General features: G+C 39.6%; 1 protein-coding gene across 2 annotated transcripts in view; it reads left to right on the forward strand.

Annotated features, from left to right (window-relative positions):
- Positions 1-21,734, forward strand: part of astn1 (astrotactin 1) — a 274,669-nt gene that overhangs the window by 105,786 nt on the left and 147,149 nt on the right. For both annotated transcript variants that reach the window (XM_036554076.1, XM_036554078.1), the window contains exons 10-11: positions 2,573-2,710; positions 13,387-13,537. In XM_036554076.1, the coding sequence (XP_036409969.1) occupies positions 2,573-2,710; positions 13,387-13,537 (289 nt within the window). The remainder of the gene's footprint in view (positions 1-2,572; positions 2,711-13,386; positions 13,538-21,734) is intronic.

Here is a 21,734-nt window from a genome sequence, read left to right on the forward strand (position 1 = left end):
TTTCACAGTGACTGTTGTGCAGTCTGTAGAAACCAATATTGTTCATCAGATAGTGTGTGTGAGGGCCTCCATTTTTTTCCAGTTGGCATTTGTTCACTTTCAGTGAAGCATTTTCCTTTAACAGCATGTGGCATTTGTGTGTGTGTGTGTGTGTGTGCGTGTGTGTGGTGTGTATTTATTGACATTATAAAAAAAAAAAGGTTTCACTTGGAGGGCTGCAACAGTCTTTTTTTGGTGATTTACTTCCATGGACACCAGCACTGATTTCATGGCGTTCTTTCCTGCCATGGGCCTCTGTCCTTAAGGCTTTGGCATGGAGTACCTCTTCAGCTATTAGCCTCAATTTTTAAGGCTTACCCATTGATTTTCAATCACCGCATTCTTGCCTGTTATGCTACCTTTTCATGCTGAAGTAGACTCAAATTTGTGTTCGTCGCAGAAGGGTTCCTTCTCAATTCATTTAACCTTAGATTTATGGAAAGGGAGATGCTATTAAGCAAATCAAGAACATGCTGGTAATATGATAAGGCAGGGAGAGAGACTGCAGACATGCAGAGGTTGAAAGGAATTGATAAGCACTCACAGGCTGGACTGCAGAGCTAAGGAGTATTTTGTTACTGTTTGGTAGTGGTTTTTTTTGCTTCTTAACTCCCAGTGGAAAACTGCCCACATATGCTGTACAAGCCGGTCTCCTCAGCCTCAGTTCCTCTGGGCACAGGAAGACTAGGAGATTCTACTGGTTCAGCTGAACAAGCACTCCTGTAATGAATTCTGCTTTTTTATTTGCTATTTGGTGTTGAGCGTGGCTCAGACTATCAACATTGCCACACAGTATTCAGCACTGTGAAGTGACTGAAGAGAGACACTTATTTTTTACAGCCATGAGATTTGAATTTTCTTCAACCCCACCCCCCCATCCCCTTCAAAGCCAAAACAGAAGCAATTTCAACATTTTTTCCCCATCAAAGATTAGGCATCCATTTAAAGCTTATCCTTTTCAATAGGGCCGAGTCTAATAGAAAATTCTCATTATTTGTCAAGCCCTATATTGACATATCAGCAATATGGGCTGTCTGTTGCCGTCTTTCTGAAAGGCAGCAGCATTATGTTGGCTGCCTCTTATGTTCACACTGGTGTGTACATTTTTATGTATGTTTTTGGGAAATAGAAAATGCAGCTTTACATGCAGGTGACAATAATCTTAGTATCAAACAAGAACAGCCAATATCATTTCACCTCTGATACTGTAAAGACAAAACAAGTCATACTCACACATACACACAAATGCTGCAGGGTTTGCAGTTTGTCAAGTAAGAAAAAATAATGACTTTATTAATGTTAAAAAAAAAACAACTTAGGCTTAACATATTCAGTGGGATTCGCTTATGCCAGCATTTTGTCCCAATTGAATAATTTCACTGCTTAATGTACGTGACCCTATGTGTGTAGTGTGATGTCTCACAGATAAACATTGCTTTATCAAGTGCAGGAGCGGTCCCAGTGAACTGTCTAAGTGGGCTCTATAGGTCCGCACTGCATTGATTGATTACATGGAATCTTCTAACTCGTGGGAGTCTTTCATCCAGAAAAACAGATTTATTCTTGTCAGAAACCTTGTTACTTACTTGTTAATTACCTTCATTTTGTCCAGTTTAAATGTCTGGGGTTTTCAGCACACTCTGAAAGGGGTGCATTTGTATCTGCAGCCCCCAGTGTTCTGTGCATTTTTAGTTGTTCTCTTGCTAGAACAGTGGTTTCAGTTGGAATTTTAAAATCTTTCTTAGACATTGCCACCAAAAACGCAATTTTGTTTGCTGTTCCTTACCTATCATATAGTCATAAGCCTTTCCATTATAGCTTAAATTGAATCTGATACTAATGTGCAGTTTGAAAGTGGCTTAGAGATGAATGTTTTCCATTAAGGATTTAGCTTTTGTCCATCACAAAAATGTATACATATATTAAATCTGAGTGAAATTTTGAATTGAGTGAGTGATATATTTTTGATAAGGAACTCTCATTTTCAATGTCTGGCCAGTTGCAGCCTTCTTACAACTTGCTTCATTTTTGATAGAAACAAAGTATTTTAAATGTGCGCTGGGGGTAGTTTGTGCTCCTGTAAATTGCCCAATAAGAACAACAAATCCTTTCAGATCAGAATGCATCTGAGGGAAGGAGTTACAAGAAAGCAGATACTACCCATTTACAAATATATGTGTTCAATACATGCTTTCTCAATAGACCATGTACAACTCTGTTGATTAAGAATTGATCATTCACACAACAAGCCAGGTCTCCTTAGGGGTCAGGATCTTTATTTTTTCTTTTTTTTCTTTTTGATGTTTAATTGGACTTATGGAAATTCTTCTTTTACATGGGATTCTCTATGAAGTGCAGTGCACTTCTGGGAGATGGTTTGTGTTGGTGTTATTATTCTGAACGCATGCACACATTTTCATTTAAATTGACCTTAAAAACACAGTGGAGCACAACCCGTGAAACTGGAGTAGCTCTCTTGTGTCATGCACATGGTTGGCACTTGTTTGAGATCTTGTGCATTTGTATGTTTTAGGTTCACTTACACTCTAGGGGAGGGCATGTGGCTGCCACTTAGCAAGAGCTTCGTCATCCCGCCCGCAGAGCTGGCCATCAACCCCTCAGCCAAGTGCAAGACGGACATGACGGTCATGGAGGATGCCGTGGATGTCAGGTGAGGGATGAGTGTCTTACAAAAGGATCTGAGTCTGTCTGAATGCCGCAAGTGGAAACGTGAAAGAAACAGCCTTTGACCAAATGCTAATAAGAAAACTGGCAGGGCATAAAGCCTTGCCTGTGGGCTAGAGTCCATAGATTTCTGTGCAAATGATATTTACAACATCTCGATGAACCATGTATGTCATGCACAGAGTTTGGATGCTGTGTACATGTTCCCATTTTAGTAACTTCCACACCTGTGCAAGGTTTGCAACGTGCAGGTAGCAGGTGCAGGTGATTTGCTAAATTGGGATTTCGATAAAACAAAATAGTGATGCAGAAATTGCTTTTAAAATAAGAGAGAGCAAATACAATATGCCGCACCCGAGATTGACTAATGGGAAGAATTTGGCGTTGTGGCATTAATATGCATGTGGTTTGATGGTTAATAAGAGTTGTCATCACATCCATTTGCAGACATTTTTGAAGGCATTGAAATGCCATTCCTTGTTAGTGCAACACATGTTGCAAGATTGCCCATCTTCTCTCCTGTCTGCATGAGTGGACATTTACAGTAACATCCTTTATTTTTCCTTATGTTGTCTTTCCAAATGTTACTGAAGCATGTCAGTCCCTTCTTCATGCTGGCTGCCTTTTTGAAACGTTATATTGAAAGGATGCACTAACCATTATTTATTTCCTTGGAAGTTCTTCCCTACAGAAAAACATGATTTAATGAGTTGATATTGACATGAAAACTGCCACAGAGATTACATGTTTTCATATCCATTTTTTATTGTGTATACATATCGACACTGCAACATGTCTCTTACAGTGAGTTTATAAATGTTTAACAAATATTCAGTTACATCAAGGCGAACATAAAGAGCCTCAAAGTATTGAAGGAGTCACCTCTTTCAATTATATAAGTTTGAAATTCCTGCTGTCTTTGGAAATATGTCTGCATCTATTTTATAATGGTTATTAATGTCTGTTCCATCTTAAGGTAGCCATCAGAGAGACTGCAAAAGTGGTTGACCACTAATGATTCAAAGCCTAAAGAGACAAGAAGAGAGGAACACAATTACATGTAAAATCAATGTTAAAACAGCCAAACATCCTTTTCCAATGTAATAAGATAATACAGTATGTGTGGTTTGAGATCTTCAAATTTCTGAAATAAAAAACAAATCAACGCTGATGTGGCAAGACATACTGTATATGTGGAGATCTGATTAATACATTAATAGCTTTTCTCATGCCTTCAAAAATAACTTCAGTTTTCAGCAGGACAACTTTTAATGATCCATTCTTCTTTATGACAGCAAAAAATTAAGTGGAGGCAACGACCATGAAGTACATATCACTCAGTGGCAGTCTCTGCTTGTCAAGGGACCTGTATTATATGCCGGCCACATAATTAGTTTTAATCAACGGGGGGGAAGTAGTTCAGTATTAAATGAAAAAAGATTTTTTTATAAGTGCTTCATAAATTACAAGTGGTAGATTTGTGTAGCATATGGTAATATTGATGTGTGAATCTATAACTCCCACATCTTTGCCATATGTGTAGGTTAATGGCGAGGATTTCAGTCCCAGCTTTGAAAGGGCTTCGGTTGTGGATCTTAATTGGAATGGGTGTTGCGTGCATGTCAGCCATAACTGCTGTTGTATGCGTGCTTTTCCTACTTTGTGTGCAGGAGAGTAATGTGCTACTTTAGGAGACCTAAGTACAGTAATAACTAAACCAATTGAGAATTACTTTGGCAAACAAAAGTATTGGTAGTAAACTTTTTCTGTTCTTTTTTGCTGATGCTGCAGAGCTCACTGTTTTATTAGAAGACCTGTTGATCTCAAGAATCGGTTCAGTTTTGTAACTTTGAGAAGTGTAGCTGTTGCCTCTAGAATTCTACATTACATTGCCTTCTGTATTATCTTATGCCTGTGATACTGAGAGTAAAGCATTTCTTACGTGTTAATAATTTATGTCAATAATTACTGCATTTTTTGTTGTTTTTAGAGCAGTTCAGTTAAAAAGATCCATGGCCCTTTAAAGCACTGTATGCTTAAGAAGGACAGTGCCTATTTCCTTACTCTTTGAAATATTTTGAAATCATGTTAAGCACAATTTTAATATTACATAAAAACAATATTATATAAAAGGAACTTTATAATTGAACAGCACATGGCTACATCATAACATAAACGGAGCTGAGGGTCTCTTATCTGCACTATGTTAAAAAAATGGAACCTCAAGGCAAGAGATACAAGATATTGGACATATGTCAAACTTAGGCTACTATTTGAACAATTTAAATAATTTTAATAATAGATTCATAATGAATTGGATGTACACCGTTGATTAATGCCATTTTTGGCTACAGCACCATTGATGGTTTTTGTTTTAACCTGATTACAAATGTTACATTTTCACATTAAATTACAAACTGCTGTTCTGGAGGGCAACCATAGCTACTGCAGACAACAAAGGAGAAAAATGAGCAAAAGTTCACTTCATGTTCCTATGTCAAACTTGAATGAAGTTCTTAAATCCCCAAGTACTCATTGGAGCTCACTTGATTTTTCTTACATAAAAAATATCAAGGTGGTGCTAATGTGCCACTGCTGTTGACACTGCATTGTCATGTCCACCCCAGCTTGCTGTGAAGGGGTAAAGGGAGTTACACTCCCCTCTGTCTGGAGGGCACCTTCTGCCTCACCCGCGGCATGACTTTGATTCGAGTACAGCCGTAGCGGCCTTCTTCCCAGCAGCCACGGTGTTTCAGGCAGTGCTACAGCCTGGCACATCAGCAGCAAAGTGGTTGCTGCTGGTAATATGCGAGAGCTGGTGAGCTCCTATCCCTGTGTGAGAAAGGACCGAAGATGGGAATTCACTGTAAACCTTGACACCCCTGTTAATTACAAATGATAAAGCTGGTTCTCATTGCACCTGTTAGTCTGCAAGCCTGAAGGGCTGGGAAGCCTATTGTTCCTGTAGGTCTTCTTGTTCTCTTTTTTCGCCCCACCTATTTTTATCCCTAGCATAACTCATTGTGACATTGTCCGATTCCAGTGAAACTTGCTACACTTGCTATTGAGTGTGCTCTGCAGATCCGTTTCTCTTTTAAATCATACCATTTGGCCTCTGGCTACACCTAATATGTCTCTGAAAACATTATTTTCTTCTTATTTGCTAGAATTCACAACATGCCAAAACAAAAAAGCACAGTGTCCACATTTGCTGTAATTGTTGTCGTCATAGTGCATTTTGTATATGTTGTGAACACTTTACCCAAACCTTTGCAAAGACAGATGCTTTGAGATCACCATGCATATTTTCAAGCCACCGTGAAGACAAAAATTGTGAAGGAATGTTGGATGCATTATTTCTGCTGGTGACCACTCTTCTTATCATTGCGTTCTGTGGCGATCATGCAAATTAAAGCAAGTCTTTTCTCCTAGCCTATTTTATAACGCTGACGTTTCTTGTGTAGGTTGATTATGGAACCACCCCTCAGTATAAGTAAAAAAGCTGGGTCACGTGGTTTGGCAGTCATTTTATAAATAGCAGATAGGTGTTAATGTGCTTATAGTAATTTCCTCTCTGTCACTCGCTTCACGTTCAGAGTTTGCGCAGAGGTTCATAAGGTAACATTGCTTTGATATGCTCATGCAGCTTGATTGTATGTGGCAGATATTCCCAGATGTACATGAAAGGCATTTCTTCCAATGTGTGACTTGCATAACTATACAATATTGCAGCCAGGTGACACATGTATTTGATAAAATACATGCTTTGATGGCCTAAGTACATGAAGTAAGGATCAATATCTCTATCTCTTTAATGCATTAGGATTTTGAATCCTATGAGGGTGTTAGCAACCATTATAATTTTTTTCTGTTACTTCAGTGACATTGATATTTTGCAGGATTAATGCATTATATGTGTGCTTCAGTAGGATACATTTTATAATAAAACTGTTCAAGTATATTATCTCTGTTTTGCCATCTGAAGGCTATCTTCTTTAAATCACTGAGCTCATAGGTGAACGACCTTGGTTGTGGTGTGGCAGAGATGTTTTCTGGTTTTTGTTCTGTGCACTTAATTACTTGGATCAGTTTAGATGTTATGTTAATGAATCAGTGAATCAGTCTGGTTGGTGAAATGCAAAGGAGCTTGTTGAGCACATGGTCACTTGCTTTCATTTAGCATAATAATTCGCCCAGTTATGTAATTGAGACCTTGGAGGGAACAAAAGCAATAAGGACCTCCAGCACATCTGAACAAGGGCAGCCTACACCACTATTAAGACATTTAAAAAGATAATGCATGGCAAAAAGTGGAACCTATGCGTACAAAAGAATGAAAAGAAACATTATAATGCATTTTAATTACAGTAAACCATGAAACCAGGGTCACATCACGTTGAACTAAGTGTGTGTCATGCACATTTGAATGATCAGAATGCGATGACTCTTGAGCTACATGCTGTTGCAGGCAGCTTACGAAACGCTCATACGCTGCAGTAAAACTCTGCCCTGGTTTACAGTGTTTGCTGTGTGGAATACCCTCTTGGCAGGCCCACTTTTTCATGTTCATTGCCCTCCAAATGATGTAGTAGCCCTCTGCAGTTCAGTAATGCAACTCTTCCCCCCATATTTCACCGCAAACTGTGAAAACCTCAGATCCCATTAAAGTCCTTTAAGCATAAATATCACCTTCTGAGGATTTTGCCCTGTGGATGGACGGAATAATCTGGGGATCTCTCTGTAAGCTGCTCACATGATTTTATATTTTTTTACCCAGATCATTCTAATGGCAGACAGCATCACTCTTTTCCAATTAACCAACAAATAAAATTGACTTTACCTGTATATTATTTTAGTGGTGGTGTTCAACAACTTAATGGTATGCATGGATCAAAAAAAATGTCATAACCCATTTAATGGTGTTTCTATGAAATCCTGAATATTGCACTGAAAAATGAGATTTAAATGCCCCTGAGCAGAATAAGTGTGAATTAAGTATTTCTGCTTCAGGAAAACCCTATTACAAAGATAGCATCAGTGAACGGAGGTATTTCAAGTCCCTGTCGCTGTAAACGTGACGCATTAATTCAAGGGCAGTCTCGCACGTGGTATTGGTGAAGGCATGACCCAAAAGGAGCTTTCAGCGATCATCCGATACCCTCAGCCCCCACACCCACCACACTGCACCCGGATTTTTATGAGCTCTGGAAAACGGAAGAAGTTTCCATTATCTATGGTGCGTTCCACTCTTTTTTTCCCCTCTGAAGCAAGAACGCAACTATCTTGCTTTAAATAAAATATCTCACTTTCTTCTCAGACCTTTTTTTTTTAAAAAAAACATGCACCCTTTAGTTTTGGATAACGTCTTGACAGCCGAGAGCTGCCACTCCTCTGATTGACAGTGCGATAGATGTTGGAGAGATATCTGTTTGAGTCCCCCTCAGGGCAGAGACGCAAACCTCAGCCTTTTCCTGGAGGTGCCAGTTTACTCTGCTTTCGAGCTGCATATTCCCTCCGAGTCCCCATTTGATAATAATTTGTCACTGCCTTTTGCTTCTCGGCAGGGTACAAAAAAGAATGGGCTGTGATCTCTTCCTTGCCTTAATTCCCCGCCTGTATGAAAGGATGTGGAGAAAAAGCAGCGTTCTGCACTGTTTACACTGCTTTTCTCTCTTTTTTTCTTTTTCATTTCAGGTACACTGTGTGCCAGAGTGCATTTGCTCACCCTTTATCTCTATATTAGGCTGTGTGATTCCATATTACTGTGCCCCCCCCCCCCCCCCAAACTGTCTCTAGGTATGCGTGGCTTATGAAAATCTAAACAAGAGCTTGGTGGCTCATGCAGACCATTAGGGTTTTATGAATATGAACAGCTGTCTGCATAATAATTCTTATTTTTTAGTGTTGTGTTTATTTATTTATTTTATTACGCTATGTGATCATCATCTTGCCTGCGCTATCAACCTTGGCATTAGGAAATTAATTTGTATTTCTTTTAATGCTTTTATACGTGCGATTCCATTATGGGAAGGGAATGATTGAGTGGACTCACACTTATAATTGCATGCTGTAGTGATTACATTTCATATCCTATTATTGTTTGAAATTAAATTTACAAATGTAATTCCCATTCCTTTATTGCTCTTAATTGTTTTTGCTCATATCTCCTTTTAATGTACACTTAAAAAGCCTTGAGGGACGTTGGCATACATATCTAATGGTGAAATAACTATAGAAAATTATATAGGATTTATTTTTCTTTAATTAAATGTAAATATTAAATTGCTATGCCCCTGTGGGTACACAAAAAAAATAACCTTTGGAAAACTATTAATTGCATATAGTTTTAGGTGTTGTAACTCTGACAGTATACTGAGATTAACAAAACACTGATTGTAAGGGAGCAGAATATGAAGTGAGTATTAAATATCGCCTTGCTATTATATTCTGCCCTAATAGAGAACAAATGGTAAGGGTGTCAACTAAACATATTCCAAATACATTTTTACAAGCATGCCACCAGCACCTAAATAAACTGTGGGATAAAAAATAGCTAACTAAATAAATACATCATGTTAAATCACTCTGTTTTACACTAAATGTTTGTGTATTGTTTGTCATCTTATAGGATTTTGGATCAGTATCTCCATTTGTAAATGGATAATTGAATACACTGGTGATGAAATATGTTGGTATTCCTGTTCAAAAGAATTTGTAAATTGTAATATGAAAAGTTTTTGGTGGGACGGGGCTATTCGGTGTGAACAGTTGCCTTTCGCAATTAGCAGCAGGCAAATTTAAACAATATGCAAACAAGCATGCCAGCCAGCTGGTGAAGTGAGAGGGAAGAACAGCAGAAGTACATCCTGGTCCCAGAGCAAGGAGTATATCACCTACACAACAGCACAGGACTGTGGCTGCTGCCAATGCATATTTATCAGCCTTTTCCTTTCCAGTTACCTTGTTTCTGCCCACAAGGGAAATACCTCAGAGTCTGAAATTAATCTAATTCAGTCAATTGTTTTTTGTGGGGAGCAGCGTTTAGTCAATTTTTGTGTGTATAATTTATATGTCGGCGGCATAATTCCAACACGCTTTTAACTCTGTTTTTAGAAGTATATTCTTGGTCACAGGCAGCGGATACCTATCATTAGTTAGTGTGGTGTAATTAACTCTATTAATGAGTGCACAGTGAGATGTCTTTTCGGACAGAATGTTCATATTTATTTATGTATGTATTTGTAGAGAGAAGGATATGGCACAATGCCTCTGGGCCTGTGCGTTTCAGTCTGTGCGCTTAGGGAAATTTGAATTCATTATGAATCACAGTATTCTCAGTCACATGCACGGATGAGTGTCCATATTACATATTAGAACATGAATGAGTCTTACTTTCAGACATTGTTTATAGCGAGTCTAATTGGTAGATAGTGCAATCTTCTATTAATGCATGTGTCTTCAGTTCCAGGGGAGGTCAAATTACTTTGACTGACTCCTTACCTTATCTTTGTTCATTTATTTGTTGTGAGAGTAAACATAAACCAAACAAACACAGCAAACAGACATAGAAATTAAAGAGTACTTATCACTGATAGCTGGGTAGCTAGAGGAATTAGGCCTCAGTTGTGGACCATGTTCCCTATTCTACCATGGAAGCTGTTAGATTGGGAATGTGAATGCAGCAAAGTTGGCGCAAATTCCATTTAAATTCAGTCACTTCAGGCAATTTAAATAAAATTCAGTTCAGAATTTCCAGGTGAAAATGATGGGATGATTTTTGATTCATGAATTGAAAATACACAGATAACAGGAGCACCCCGTCTCTGGAGTACACAGATGCCAAACCCAACATACCAAAGTTTGATCAGGCTGGAATCAATATTTTCTTTGAATGTCCAATCTGACTATATGTAGCTATACATTTATACTATTCTAAGAAGGAGTATTCAACCTATGTTGTAAAATCGCAAAAATATCTGTCAGATTTCTGCAACTTTTGAGCAATAAGAATAAATAATAAAGATAAATGCGGAAATAAAGACAAAAGGAGTCCAAAAGAAATTTGATTGAATGTACATGGATCAAAGTTTTCTAAATGGCATGCCTCAGCAGTCAATACACAGTAAATTGTATTTATCTAAATAAATATTCGCCTGTCTACTCAATGATGGTTAATGTCATGCAGTAAAGCTATTGTAATTTTTCAGTTAAGCTGGTTTAGGAGTTCGTATTGAGAAGCCTTCTGCAGGCAGTGCTCCCCCCATTTCTTCTTTTCAATCACTAGTTGAGACTAACAATCAAACTTATGCAAGCAAGAGAGTATTATGTGAGGCAAATTACAGGGTAAAGGAAAACTTTTAAATGGAATGTGCCCTGTCAATGTCCAATGATCCAATGAATGTCGTGTTTTCTTCAGATGTAGCCTTCTGATTAAAGGTGACTTTTCTATCACTTAGATGTCTTCGTTTATTATGTGTATAATTGGTGGTTAGCTTTAATCGCCTCAGCTTTTCATCAGAGTAGCACAATGTGCCTCGTGTGTACGTGCAAGACTGCACAGGGGTTGCCTTTCTCTGTTTAGAGACGAGGCAGTAATGAAGTCTCTTTTTGACCTCCCTCCCTGACGCTACCAGTGGAAGTGTTTTGTATAAGGAGGTACATTTTTCTGTCTTTGTAATGGAACCCTCATTACCACCTCCCAGGGCTCATTATACACACTGCTTTATCAGCTGGACTCCGGCTCTCCTTTCACTTCTAGGGGTTCCCTTCACAAAAAAAAGATTCTGATTCCTCACTAAATACTTCAAGGGATTTAGTTTGTGTCATCACTTTTTTCACGTATTATTTCATATAGGTATCGATTCTTTCATGGGTGTAGGTTTTGTGGGGAGAAACGTTGAATGCATTTCTTTGAAATATTTTGACAATGGAAATGGACAATTAAAATACATTTGGAGACTGAGACATATGCAGCATGGACAAAAAAAAAATTAATGAAGTCAACATCAAGGTGTACTTCTAAGCTGATAAGCATCAGTAACCGTAACAGTACACTGAAATCCACAGCTGCGCAAAGTTGTTTTCTTTCTGTCTTTCTGTGTTTCTCCGCTAGCTCTATTACCTGCTGCAGCACTGCGTGGGTGAGTGGGCAGGAAGGACCAGTCTCTGGATAATTAACACATAATTATTATTCACTTATTTACATGTTCAGCAAACTGCATATTGTATTAAGCAAACCTTCAGGAGATTTATATATTTTCTCCGCTGTGGAAGCATCTGCTGAGTTGCATGTATGTATGCATATGTGTATGTATGCATATGTGTATGTATATATGCATTGGTAAATGCAAAAAGTAAAAAAAATGCCATGTAGAACATACATAAAATCTATATAGTTGTAGAAGCATTCCCATGTACTTGTTTTCCCAAGACAATTCTGGTGTCTGAGAAAAATATGCAGATGAGTTGGGATCATAGCCAGAGGGAGCCATTGCAGTAAACCAGTCTTACAGGTTCCAATGCTTATGGGGATAAAATAATGGACACATACTGGTGTGGATGTGTGTATAAATGTGTTGTATTTATGGCATGTTTGTGCTTTGAGAAAACAGCCTCAGTATGTTGTTTGTTAACTTCTGATAGGTGTTTCACATAACGTGTCTTCATTAAGGCTGTAGGACGTGCACACAATTCTGAAGGTAACTATAAGAGTAACATGCCGACTAATAGAAGTTCAGTTTAATGACTGAAATGAGAGATCCACTCAAACTTCTTCAACACTCTCCATAATTGATCTTGACTGTTGGATTAGCTGTTTATAAACGTATGCAAACAACGGCATGATCTATTATGAAAGGAAATTGGTTAGCGAGATAAAATCAGTTTTACCCAGAAATTTAATGAAATATCAAATTGTTTGTTTCAGGCAATCTCTCAATGAATTCAGAAAGAAAGAGAAAATGATATTTGGAAAACTAAAGAGGCCATTCTCCATTTCTTCAGGCTAGCTTCACAGTACATTATCATAAAACCACTTAAGTCACTATAAATATTCCACATGAATAGTATGGTGATTTAACACTCGCTAGAAACACAATCCAATTAAGAAGTCTGAGTCGTTCCTTCATCAGCACAATTTCCTCTTCATATTTCAGGGTGATGACTTCTAAATATTTGGAAGTTGCAAGTCTTTTAGATATGACACATAATGGAATTTTTCAAAACAGATGTCTCAGGGCAAGGTTATTGTAAAAAAAAAAAACATGGTGAGAGAAGAAAAAGAAGCGATTTTCTGTATTTCTCAGCAAACAAGATTCCTTTACTCCCTCTGTAACACAGTGGTGCTTTGAACCACGCTTTTCAAACAATCAGATGTTGAATCTTCAGACATTCCCTGAAACGGATTGATGCACTCGTCTTCATGGGAAGGGAAAAAGGCCTGTCTACTTCAAAGTCCACCATACATATTTGCACACAGTGTCTCTCAGACACGGCCTGTTTTTTTTTCTTTTTTTCGAGATGCCAAAGCTGGATTTTTAGAAACACCGGACATCAGATCCCCATCGTTCAAACGGCTGTCGGATGATTGGTCACGGCAGAGGCAAACGGTTCCCCCAGCCTAACGATCGTTCGTTTTTCTTTTTGTGTGTGCTCGTTTTCCAGGGAGGAGCTGATGATATCCTCGTCCTTCGACAGCCTGGAGGTGCTGCTGGACTCGTTCGGGCCGGTGCGCGACTGCTCCAAGGACAACGGCGGCTGCAGCCGCAACTTCCGCTGTATCTCCGACCGCAAGCTGGACTCCAGCGGCTGCGTGGTGAGTCACCGTCGCCCCGGGGGATGTCCCCCTTGTCCCTTTGTCCCCTTCCCCTCTGCTGATAAAGCAGCTTAACGCCCAGGAAACAGGCCAGAAGCTTTCCCTCTTCAGACCGTGTGGAAATGGAAGCGTTTGGTGGTTATTGTTTTGCTTTGCTCCCTAACGAGAGGAGAAGATCAGCCAGGTTCACACTGAAATTTTGGCCACCCTGCAAATGAGATAAAAATGATTTTTTTTTTCTTTTCTTTTCTTTTTTTTTTCTGGGTGACCGATTTATACGCTCTTAGTCCACTCCATCCAAGCTGATGTTCTTGATCACAGACCAGCTGTCTTTGCCGTTCTGATTTAATCCAAGTGGAAGCTCCTCTACGTTTCGCATTGTTTATCTTATTCCTTACTGTCTAATGGGCTAAGGACTGGAGCACGTCAGTTCCTTCCTGTCTGAGGAGATAGTCACACCTCATCTCATCCGTAGTAAAATGCTTGCTGGAAATTGATCAGCGCAGTGATACCTGAGAGCAGAGCGAGATGGAGAATGTGAGGATGAATGTGACTCACAGATTAGCCACATCAGAGACTTGAGTTCGAGGTACCCCACCAGAGGCTTGTGCTGTTTCCGTAATATGACATTTGCATCAGCCAGTAAGACTGGACTCAGTGAGCGCAATTGTTATTCAGCAGCTCTCCGCTAATGATTTAGTGCATCAAACTGAACTGCTCAGAATAACCCCCTAATGAATCTTTCAAATACCGCAAAGCTGTCTAAATGCATGTACGCTACACTTACACGACAAAACAATTTAGTTTTGATTTTTTTTTTTTTTTTTTGCTGTGTTTATACCTTCTGTTATGAACACTCTTTTGTGTTTATATTACTGCAGTTGTTCCCCTTTAATTTATGCCTGAAATATTCTTCAGAAATAAGTCTTCAATCGGCCCAGGAGGATGCCAGCCCACAAGTTTTCAGTGCTAAAAATAACTAAGAATAGCTAACTAAATAAACTAACTAAGCAGTTTGTCATGTGAAGTATGGAAGCATATATTGGCACAAAGCTACACCCTTTTGTGTCCTTCAGTTTCTCCTTATTTATTTTTAGTTGTTTTCATTTCCTCTCCCTGTGAGATAAGCAGTGACATTGAGTGCATGGAATTAGGCTTCAGCCATTTGGTGGTCCTAAGTATCGATTACTACAAAGATAACGGGGGCACGCCACCTTCGCTTATCTCAGTGCAAGTGGGCTGGAAAAGCCAAAGATTCTTGTTTTTACACCAGTTTCAGGGAGATCGTGTATAATTGCTTTAACTGAAGTGAAAACATGAGAATTTTAAACGGGACAGGAGAAATGCATATTTGGTAAATTCACATTGAGATGTCCACATTTATATTATTTTAACAGCAGTGAAATTCCCAAAATATAGATCAAAGCATTTACTGCTTAAAATAACATTCTTAGAGTAGCCCCACACCTGAATTAAATATGCTTCTGTATATGTGCAAGCATCCATATATTGGGAGCCGGCACTGACAACCTCTAATTAAAAACGTGCCCATTTTCAGCATTAATGCAATTAGCTTAGCCAGTTGTTCGAAGGCGGGAATTTGCGGTTCATCGAGAAACCAATGCCAAGAAAATAACGCCGCTTGTTTCTCCGAGGGCTGCGAGCACCGCAAACATGCTGCTCAAGGAAATTACATTTTCCTGCTAAGCTATTAAATTTAATAAACAATTTACTGCTCCGGTTGGGAAGCGTAGGTACCTTACACTAATGATACTGCTGGTTTGGCCTGCGTGAGGCAGAGGGATGGCAGTCACGGGGGATTACTCTCCTGCCTTCGGTCTGCAATCACTCCTGACTCACACACTCACACAGCAGTGCATGTATTTAGCAAGCAGCTCTCCATCCCTGACCGGTCTGCACAGGCTCTTCACCTGGTTCTCTTGCTACGTAAATGTGTTACGTTAAACTGAGGGATGTCTAAGGAGCTACATTTGGCTCAGGGATGCACATTTTCGGTCTTTGACTTGGCTTGTTTTTTGGTTGGTTCAGTTACAACTTATTTATGCTGTGTTCTCACAAGCTATATACAGTTCAACTGTCAGCTGTGAGCTTGGTTATTTTTTTTTTTTGCTGAACCTAACCAGATCGTCTATTCAGGCAGCATCGGAAATTGACTACCCCTCCCTCTCCCTCTGTCTATACACATTCCACTGCCCATACCACTGCTTGGCATTCAACAGTGTACTGTGTCTCTAACTCACCTCTACAGCTGCAAACATACCTGTAGGATAGATGTTTATTTTGACACTGTCCAAACTCTTTCTGTGTATATCTGTGAAAGCAGCTAGCTAAGGAACTGCATTCTAATGTAGACAGGGAGGTGGTGTTCATTGGAATACAACGTTGGAATAATGATTAGCAGTTAATATAACAAATTGACCATTCTTTGTTGCAGTTTTCATTTATAGCATCCGTGTTTTACAACATATTCCTTCTTTACTTCACAGTGCCATATTAAAAAGACCTACTTCTGTTCAGCTCACTTTTTAAAGGCTTTTTGGATATCATATCAGAAAGTGAGCCTGGGCCAGGGTTTACCTGACATACATGTGACAGCAAATCCTAGCCACACTGACATGTGATTGAATCTGCCCTTCTGCAAACACAATATGGCACTTACACAGTACCAAATGGAAGTCAAATGTCAATCTGTTGCACTGTTTCCAAACTGTGTGAGGTGCTGTAAGCTTCATGGCAGGTTCAATTTCAAGTAATAGGCAGAAATGTGAGCTGATCAAAAAAATATGAATATTCTTCTTTCTGAATCTTCTTTCCTTAGTGTGCCATCTTAAGATGAAAAGCAATTAAGTACTGATTTGCATATCCAAATGTTATGCCATATGTCATTGGGTGCTTGGTTGCTTGTTCTTTGTATAGGACTTTACTGCGGTCTGTTATTAGGCAAGTGAACATTCAGTTGTGGTCCTTACATTAGTGTTGAATTAATGTAAACATATCAAAGTGCTAAGACTGCACAGGTTCAAACAATGTGTTGCTGAAACGTACTTTGAGCGTATCCTTATTTCAGATGATTTCAAATACCATACTCCGGTTTAGTCACAGATAGAGGACTCACCACTACCTCTATATGGGTGGGAAAATGCCTATTCACAAACACAGTTAGGGATCACCAAAATTATTTATAATAATAATGTTTGTATTAGAAAAAATCTATATATTTGTAAGTCAAAGTTAAGTAAACGTGTTATTTGAATCCAAAGTTGAGTATTGAAGGGTAAGGTAAAATACATGATGTCATATTTTGTCCAAAACTTGCAAAAGATGCTTGAAAGGGAAATCACAAATGAAGATACTATAAATGTAAAAGCCCTTCTCAAAGGTGGATGTGCAGAGAGGAATGTGATTTTTACCATATTCACATATAGATTTCCTGAAATTGCACTTATTCCAACAAAAGTTAGATTCAGGTCAATTCAAGAATATATTTAGCAAAGGCTTATAAACAGAATGATTGGAGTTTTCAATTATTTGTTTGGTTTAAGTGTGGGAGTGTTTTGATGTACAGCTGAGGGAGTTTTTGTATTGAAGGTCACTTGTCTCCTGTAGTTTTGACAGTAAAGTTAATCTGAAACACAATTCAAAAGTAATATTATACTTCTGTATTTTAATGAGATTCTGAGTTAGTTTGCAGTCTCTGGAGGCTTCTGTGAATGCACCAAACCATATGTTTCAGATCTTGCCCTGAGTTTATGTGATTATAAAAGCGAAAACTCAATTATTGCATTAACTCATTTCATAATTACATGTTTAAGTCTGCTTGTTAGGAAATGTGTGTTTGTGTGTGGTACATGTATATGCACACAATCACACACACACACACAATTCCAGAATTCACTTTTTTCTTTTACATTCATTTACATACATTTTTCCTTACATTCAATTATTTTGTCCATAGTGACAAATGATGCTACACAATTTGCTGCATCTCTAAGAATCAGGTTGCTAAAGGGACATCACACAGGGACAAGGACATAAAAATAAAAATGTGATGTTTATAGGGCCGGTATATTCATAGTGAAAAATGATATTTTCCAATGTGCCCAGGGTTTCCCAATTTTAACTGAGCCCCAGCAAGACCAATAGAAAGACATCATCTCCGTATGAAGAAACCTCACTGTCATACACAACAGCAGTCTAGTTAGCCATCCACACTCACTCCTGGAGATAGTGAGGACGCTCCCATCTGTTGCTTACACCACTTGGCATTTTGTAATTACTGTTAGACTAGGTATATAAATTATGCCTCTGTCTGTGTAATCGTAGCCGTCACCGGCTGGGACCCAGGCCCGGTTCTGCTAATCAATTAGCACCTCGTCCGTACTGGCGCTGCCAGTCCCATCTCGTCTTTAATATCTCTCCTAGCGTGAGCCGGCGCGGTCTGACCTCCTCTGTCTCTCTGATGTATGGCACTCCCGGTGAGCAGAGACAATGCGGTCATTTAGAAATAAAGTGTAATAATCTCTAAATGATTATGTGATTAATTAGTTTTTTTTTTCTTGGAAGAGGAAACTTAAAGCTGTCTGTCCTTTTCATACACAAAAACAAATTGGTGTCTGTCCAAAAGAAAACAAGGCAGCCCGTGGTGACCGGGAGAGATGGGCTGTGTCCAGTGGAGCATTTTGATTTTACAAGATGCAGAGATTAGGGCTGTGGCTCTCTCTCCCCAGTGGGTTGTTCCCTGTACTGCCTCTGCTCCCTTCCAAGACAAGGGATGATGCTGTCACACGGAAATGGTTCATTATTAACCGCTGTGCTTGTGGTGGGTACTGGACCTGTGATCAGTTGTCCAGTGTCCTTGACTCAGAAAACATCAATAAAAACCCAAATTGCATTTTCTGCAGTGCAAAACAAAACCAGAAACAAGGGGGGGGGGGGGGGGGGGGGGTGAAAAGAAAATCATTAGCTCAGTGTTGAAGATTCTGACCTGCAGCCTTGGAGTTGAGTGTCATGTGTACATGTCCTGAAATGTTTCAGTGGGGTCGTTTCCTGACATTTGATTAAAATTGAGACAGCATCCTGAAGAATAACATTGTAACAGTATCGGTGCAGTAACAAATCATATCCCCCACTAAAACAATCTTGGAAAGATATGTTATCACCAGGGTATAATATGGCAATAACAGATATGCATTCATATTTTCAGGGTCAGTACATGATTTGTACTGCTGTACTACTGGCACTGCAGTGAATTTTACTGTTACGTGGAGTTGTTGTGGTATGAGGGGCCTGTGGAGGACCAAAAGGCCTTTTGATACTACAGGCTACAATGATACAGGCATTTTATTGCAGAAGGCCAAACACCACCACCATCCGTATAAATACATAAATACATAAAGTGTAGTGTTACCTTTAAGGCACAGGCAGTCAGTGTCGGTAAGACCTGCCGAAAAAAAGCAGGAAAACGACATGTTCCTGTCTGCATGTCTCCAGGGTGGGGACGTTTGGCAGAGTGGGTGTACGAGGAGAGAGAAGGTTCAGTGCAAGATGTTATCAGAGGTGTCTCCTCGATTGCACGCCCGCTTTTCCATTTAAGTGCCTGCCTGCAATCACCAGATGCTGCCCAGTTGCCTAACAAGGGAATCAGCTGCTTCAGCACCGGGCAGTGCAGGCAGTGATATGTCACATATAGGTCAGTTTTCGCTAAAGGATTGTTCCTTCTACCTCAGGGAAGCAAAAAATAAAAAAAAACACAGTCGAATAATGCCACTACTTGTGTTAGCCTTATCCTAACTGAGCTCAGCACTGGCACCCTAACCGCCCCTTTCCACTGTTCTGGCTGACGCACTTCATCACCAGCGGTAAAAGACGCGTCAGCACACTTTGCATTCAGCTGAAACCCGCCCTGTCTCGGATCAGACTTTGGGGGCGTAAGCAGGTTTGAGCTGGGTCGATACTTGGCAAAGGACCGCCGAGAAACACACTAAGTGTAGCAGGTGCTCAGCGCACTGCCGAGCACCGGCCGGTTCCTCCCGGGATGCGAGGGAGGATTTAAGGTGCTCCGCTCCCTGCGGACGTCTCCGTACAGCTGCGCTCCTTCGCTGAACAGATGCGAGGGCATGTTAATGCACTGCTCTAATCCTGAAAGCAGCGTCGGAAATCTGACCCCCTTGCTCAGAGAGAAGCCAAATAACTTCAAATTATTTCATAGCGCGCCCTTGGAAAGGCTGAATGCACCAATTGCAGTCTGCATCAAGAAGCCTGTTTATTTATTTATTTGCCGAGCTTCATGCATATCAAAAAAGTAATAACACCTGTAATGAAAACTGATTGAAATCAACTAGACAGAAATTGCCAACTGGCTGGTTCCTCTTGTGCACAGCCAAGCAATCGAGTGTTAAGCACAGGGGCCCTCCAAAGTAAGAATCTCCCAAAAGCATTGTTTTTTCATGCCAGGCATGGTATGCCCGTTTTAAACAAAAGTCTGAAGTCAGACTTGGAGACATTGTGTCAAACTGCTTTGCTGATAGCCTTGAATATGCTTCTCATCTCTGTTAAAAACAGTTCATTTGTCTGTACATCAACATAACTGGAGTCAGATAAAAAAAAATGCTTTATCATTGTCTGCTTTACAATAGCGATATCACACAACCCTATTTTTTACCAGCAATTCTTATTTCCTTGTCAATAAATTATAAATCTCGGTATTGTAAGATCACAGTAAATTTACATTTTATCCAAATTACCCAGTATGCACACCTAAACTTAAGTGGCAGTTCAGAAATGTCTCATATTAAACGTCTGAGAAGGTAGACAAGCCCAGATGAAGCCACTTTCCCCCATGCGATGGCATTAGACAGAGACGGGCCGTAGTGATGGAATGTGCCGAACAACACTTCAACACACTTCGCACATTTCAAAGCGAGGAGGCATCCGTTCCACCATGGAGCAAATTCATCATTTACAGTTACAAGGCTGCTGAGAAACCGCAGGGTATCATCTCCTGAGGAGGACTGATTGTGTGCAGTAGGATCAATCTCGGAGGTGAGCCCCAGCCATTTTAAATCAAATGACTCCATCAATTCTTTAAGATGGAGGTGGCCACAAGGGAAAGCTAGCTCAAGTTTGATTCGTTTAATGCTAAATCCCACGAATCACACCGTGACGTTGACAAAACCAATCGACATCGGTCTAAAATGAGCCGTGATTGTAAACCAACGGCGGGCTTGAATACATTATAAATGCATTTATTTTATGCGCTTCATGTATTTTTGAGCTTATTGAAACATTCTTACATATCTTAATCAGTGTGAATGTGTTGTTGATCATGCTGTCTAGACACAGTGAAAGAAGAAAAATGGCAAGCATTTTTTGTAATGATCAATAACAAGGAAGCTAGACAGAATCAGAGCTAAAAAAACACTGACTGTCTGAGACTGTGAGTGTCCTGTAATGTATATTTTTATCTTTGAAGACCAAAACTCAGACAAAACTGGAGAAAATCCAAACCTCTTCATGTTTTGTGACTTTCTTCTTAAAGGTCTGTCCCCTCAGAAGCCTCACTCAAACATAATTCTTTGAAGCCAGGGACATTTTAACATGCAGCACATACTGTATATCAACAAAACTCAAACCCAAATAAAATAACTGCTGCTTTCTGTAGCAAAAAAGTGTCTTCAAAGCAGAGGTTTTCAACCAGCTGTACAAGTACCCCCAGAAGAAAGTTCAAAGGGTTGTGGAGAGTACATGGGATGAAGGTAAATAATCACCACTAAGAAGAAATCTGAAGGGGCAAACACCATAAAAGGGGTACTTAGGCAAAAGCTTTGGGATGAAGAGCATATTCTTCCAGAGTAAGGCTGAAAAGGTTGCCTGCCTTTAAAGGAACATATGTGTCAGCATTACTCCAACCACTAATCCCAGAGTCAAATCCTGTGAGGGATGTTTCGTTTGTTTGAAGCTGTTGATCTGGTCCCTTGTGCTGTGTATAGTAACCTTCACTGTCAAAAATGAAATCAATTTGCTTTCCATGGTAAGAGTACATTATGTGCCCTTCGGGTTTTTTCTGAATGTGTTAGGGTTTTCTTATTAAAAGAGGAAGTTTCATTGTTAGTGTAGAGTAGAACAGTATTGCATCATTTATTTATGCGTTTTATGTCTATGAAAGAAACTTAGGAGG

This window comes from Megalops cyprinoides, chromosome 20 (assembly GCF_013368585.1).
Source record: "Megalops cyprinoides isolate fMegCyp1 chromosome 20, fMegCyp1.pri, whole genome shotgun sequence".
NCBI classification, from domain to species: Eukaryota; Metazoa; Chordata; class Actinopteri; order Elopiformes; family Megalopidae; genus Megalops; species Megalops cyprinoides.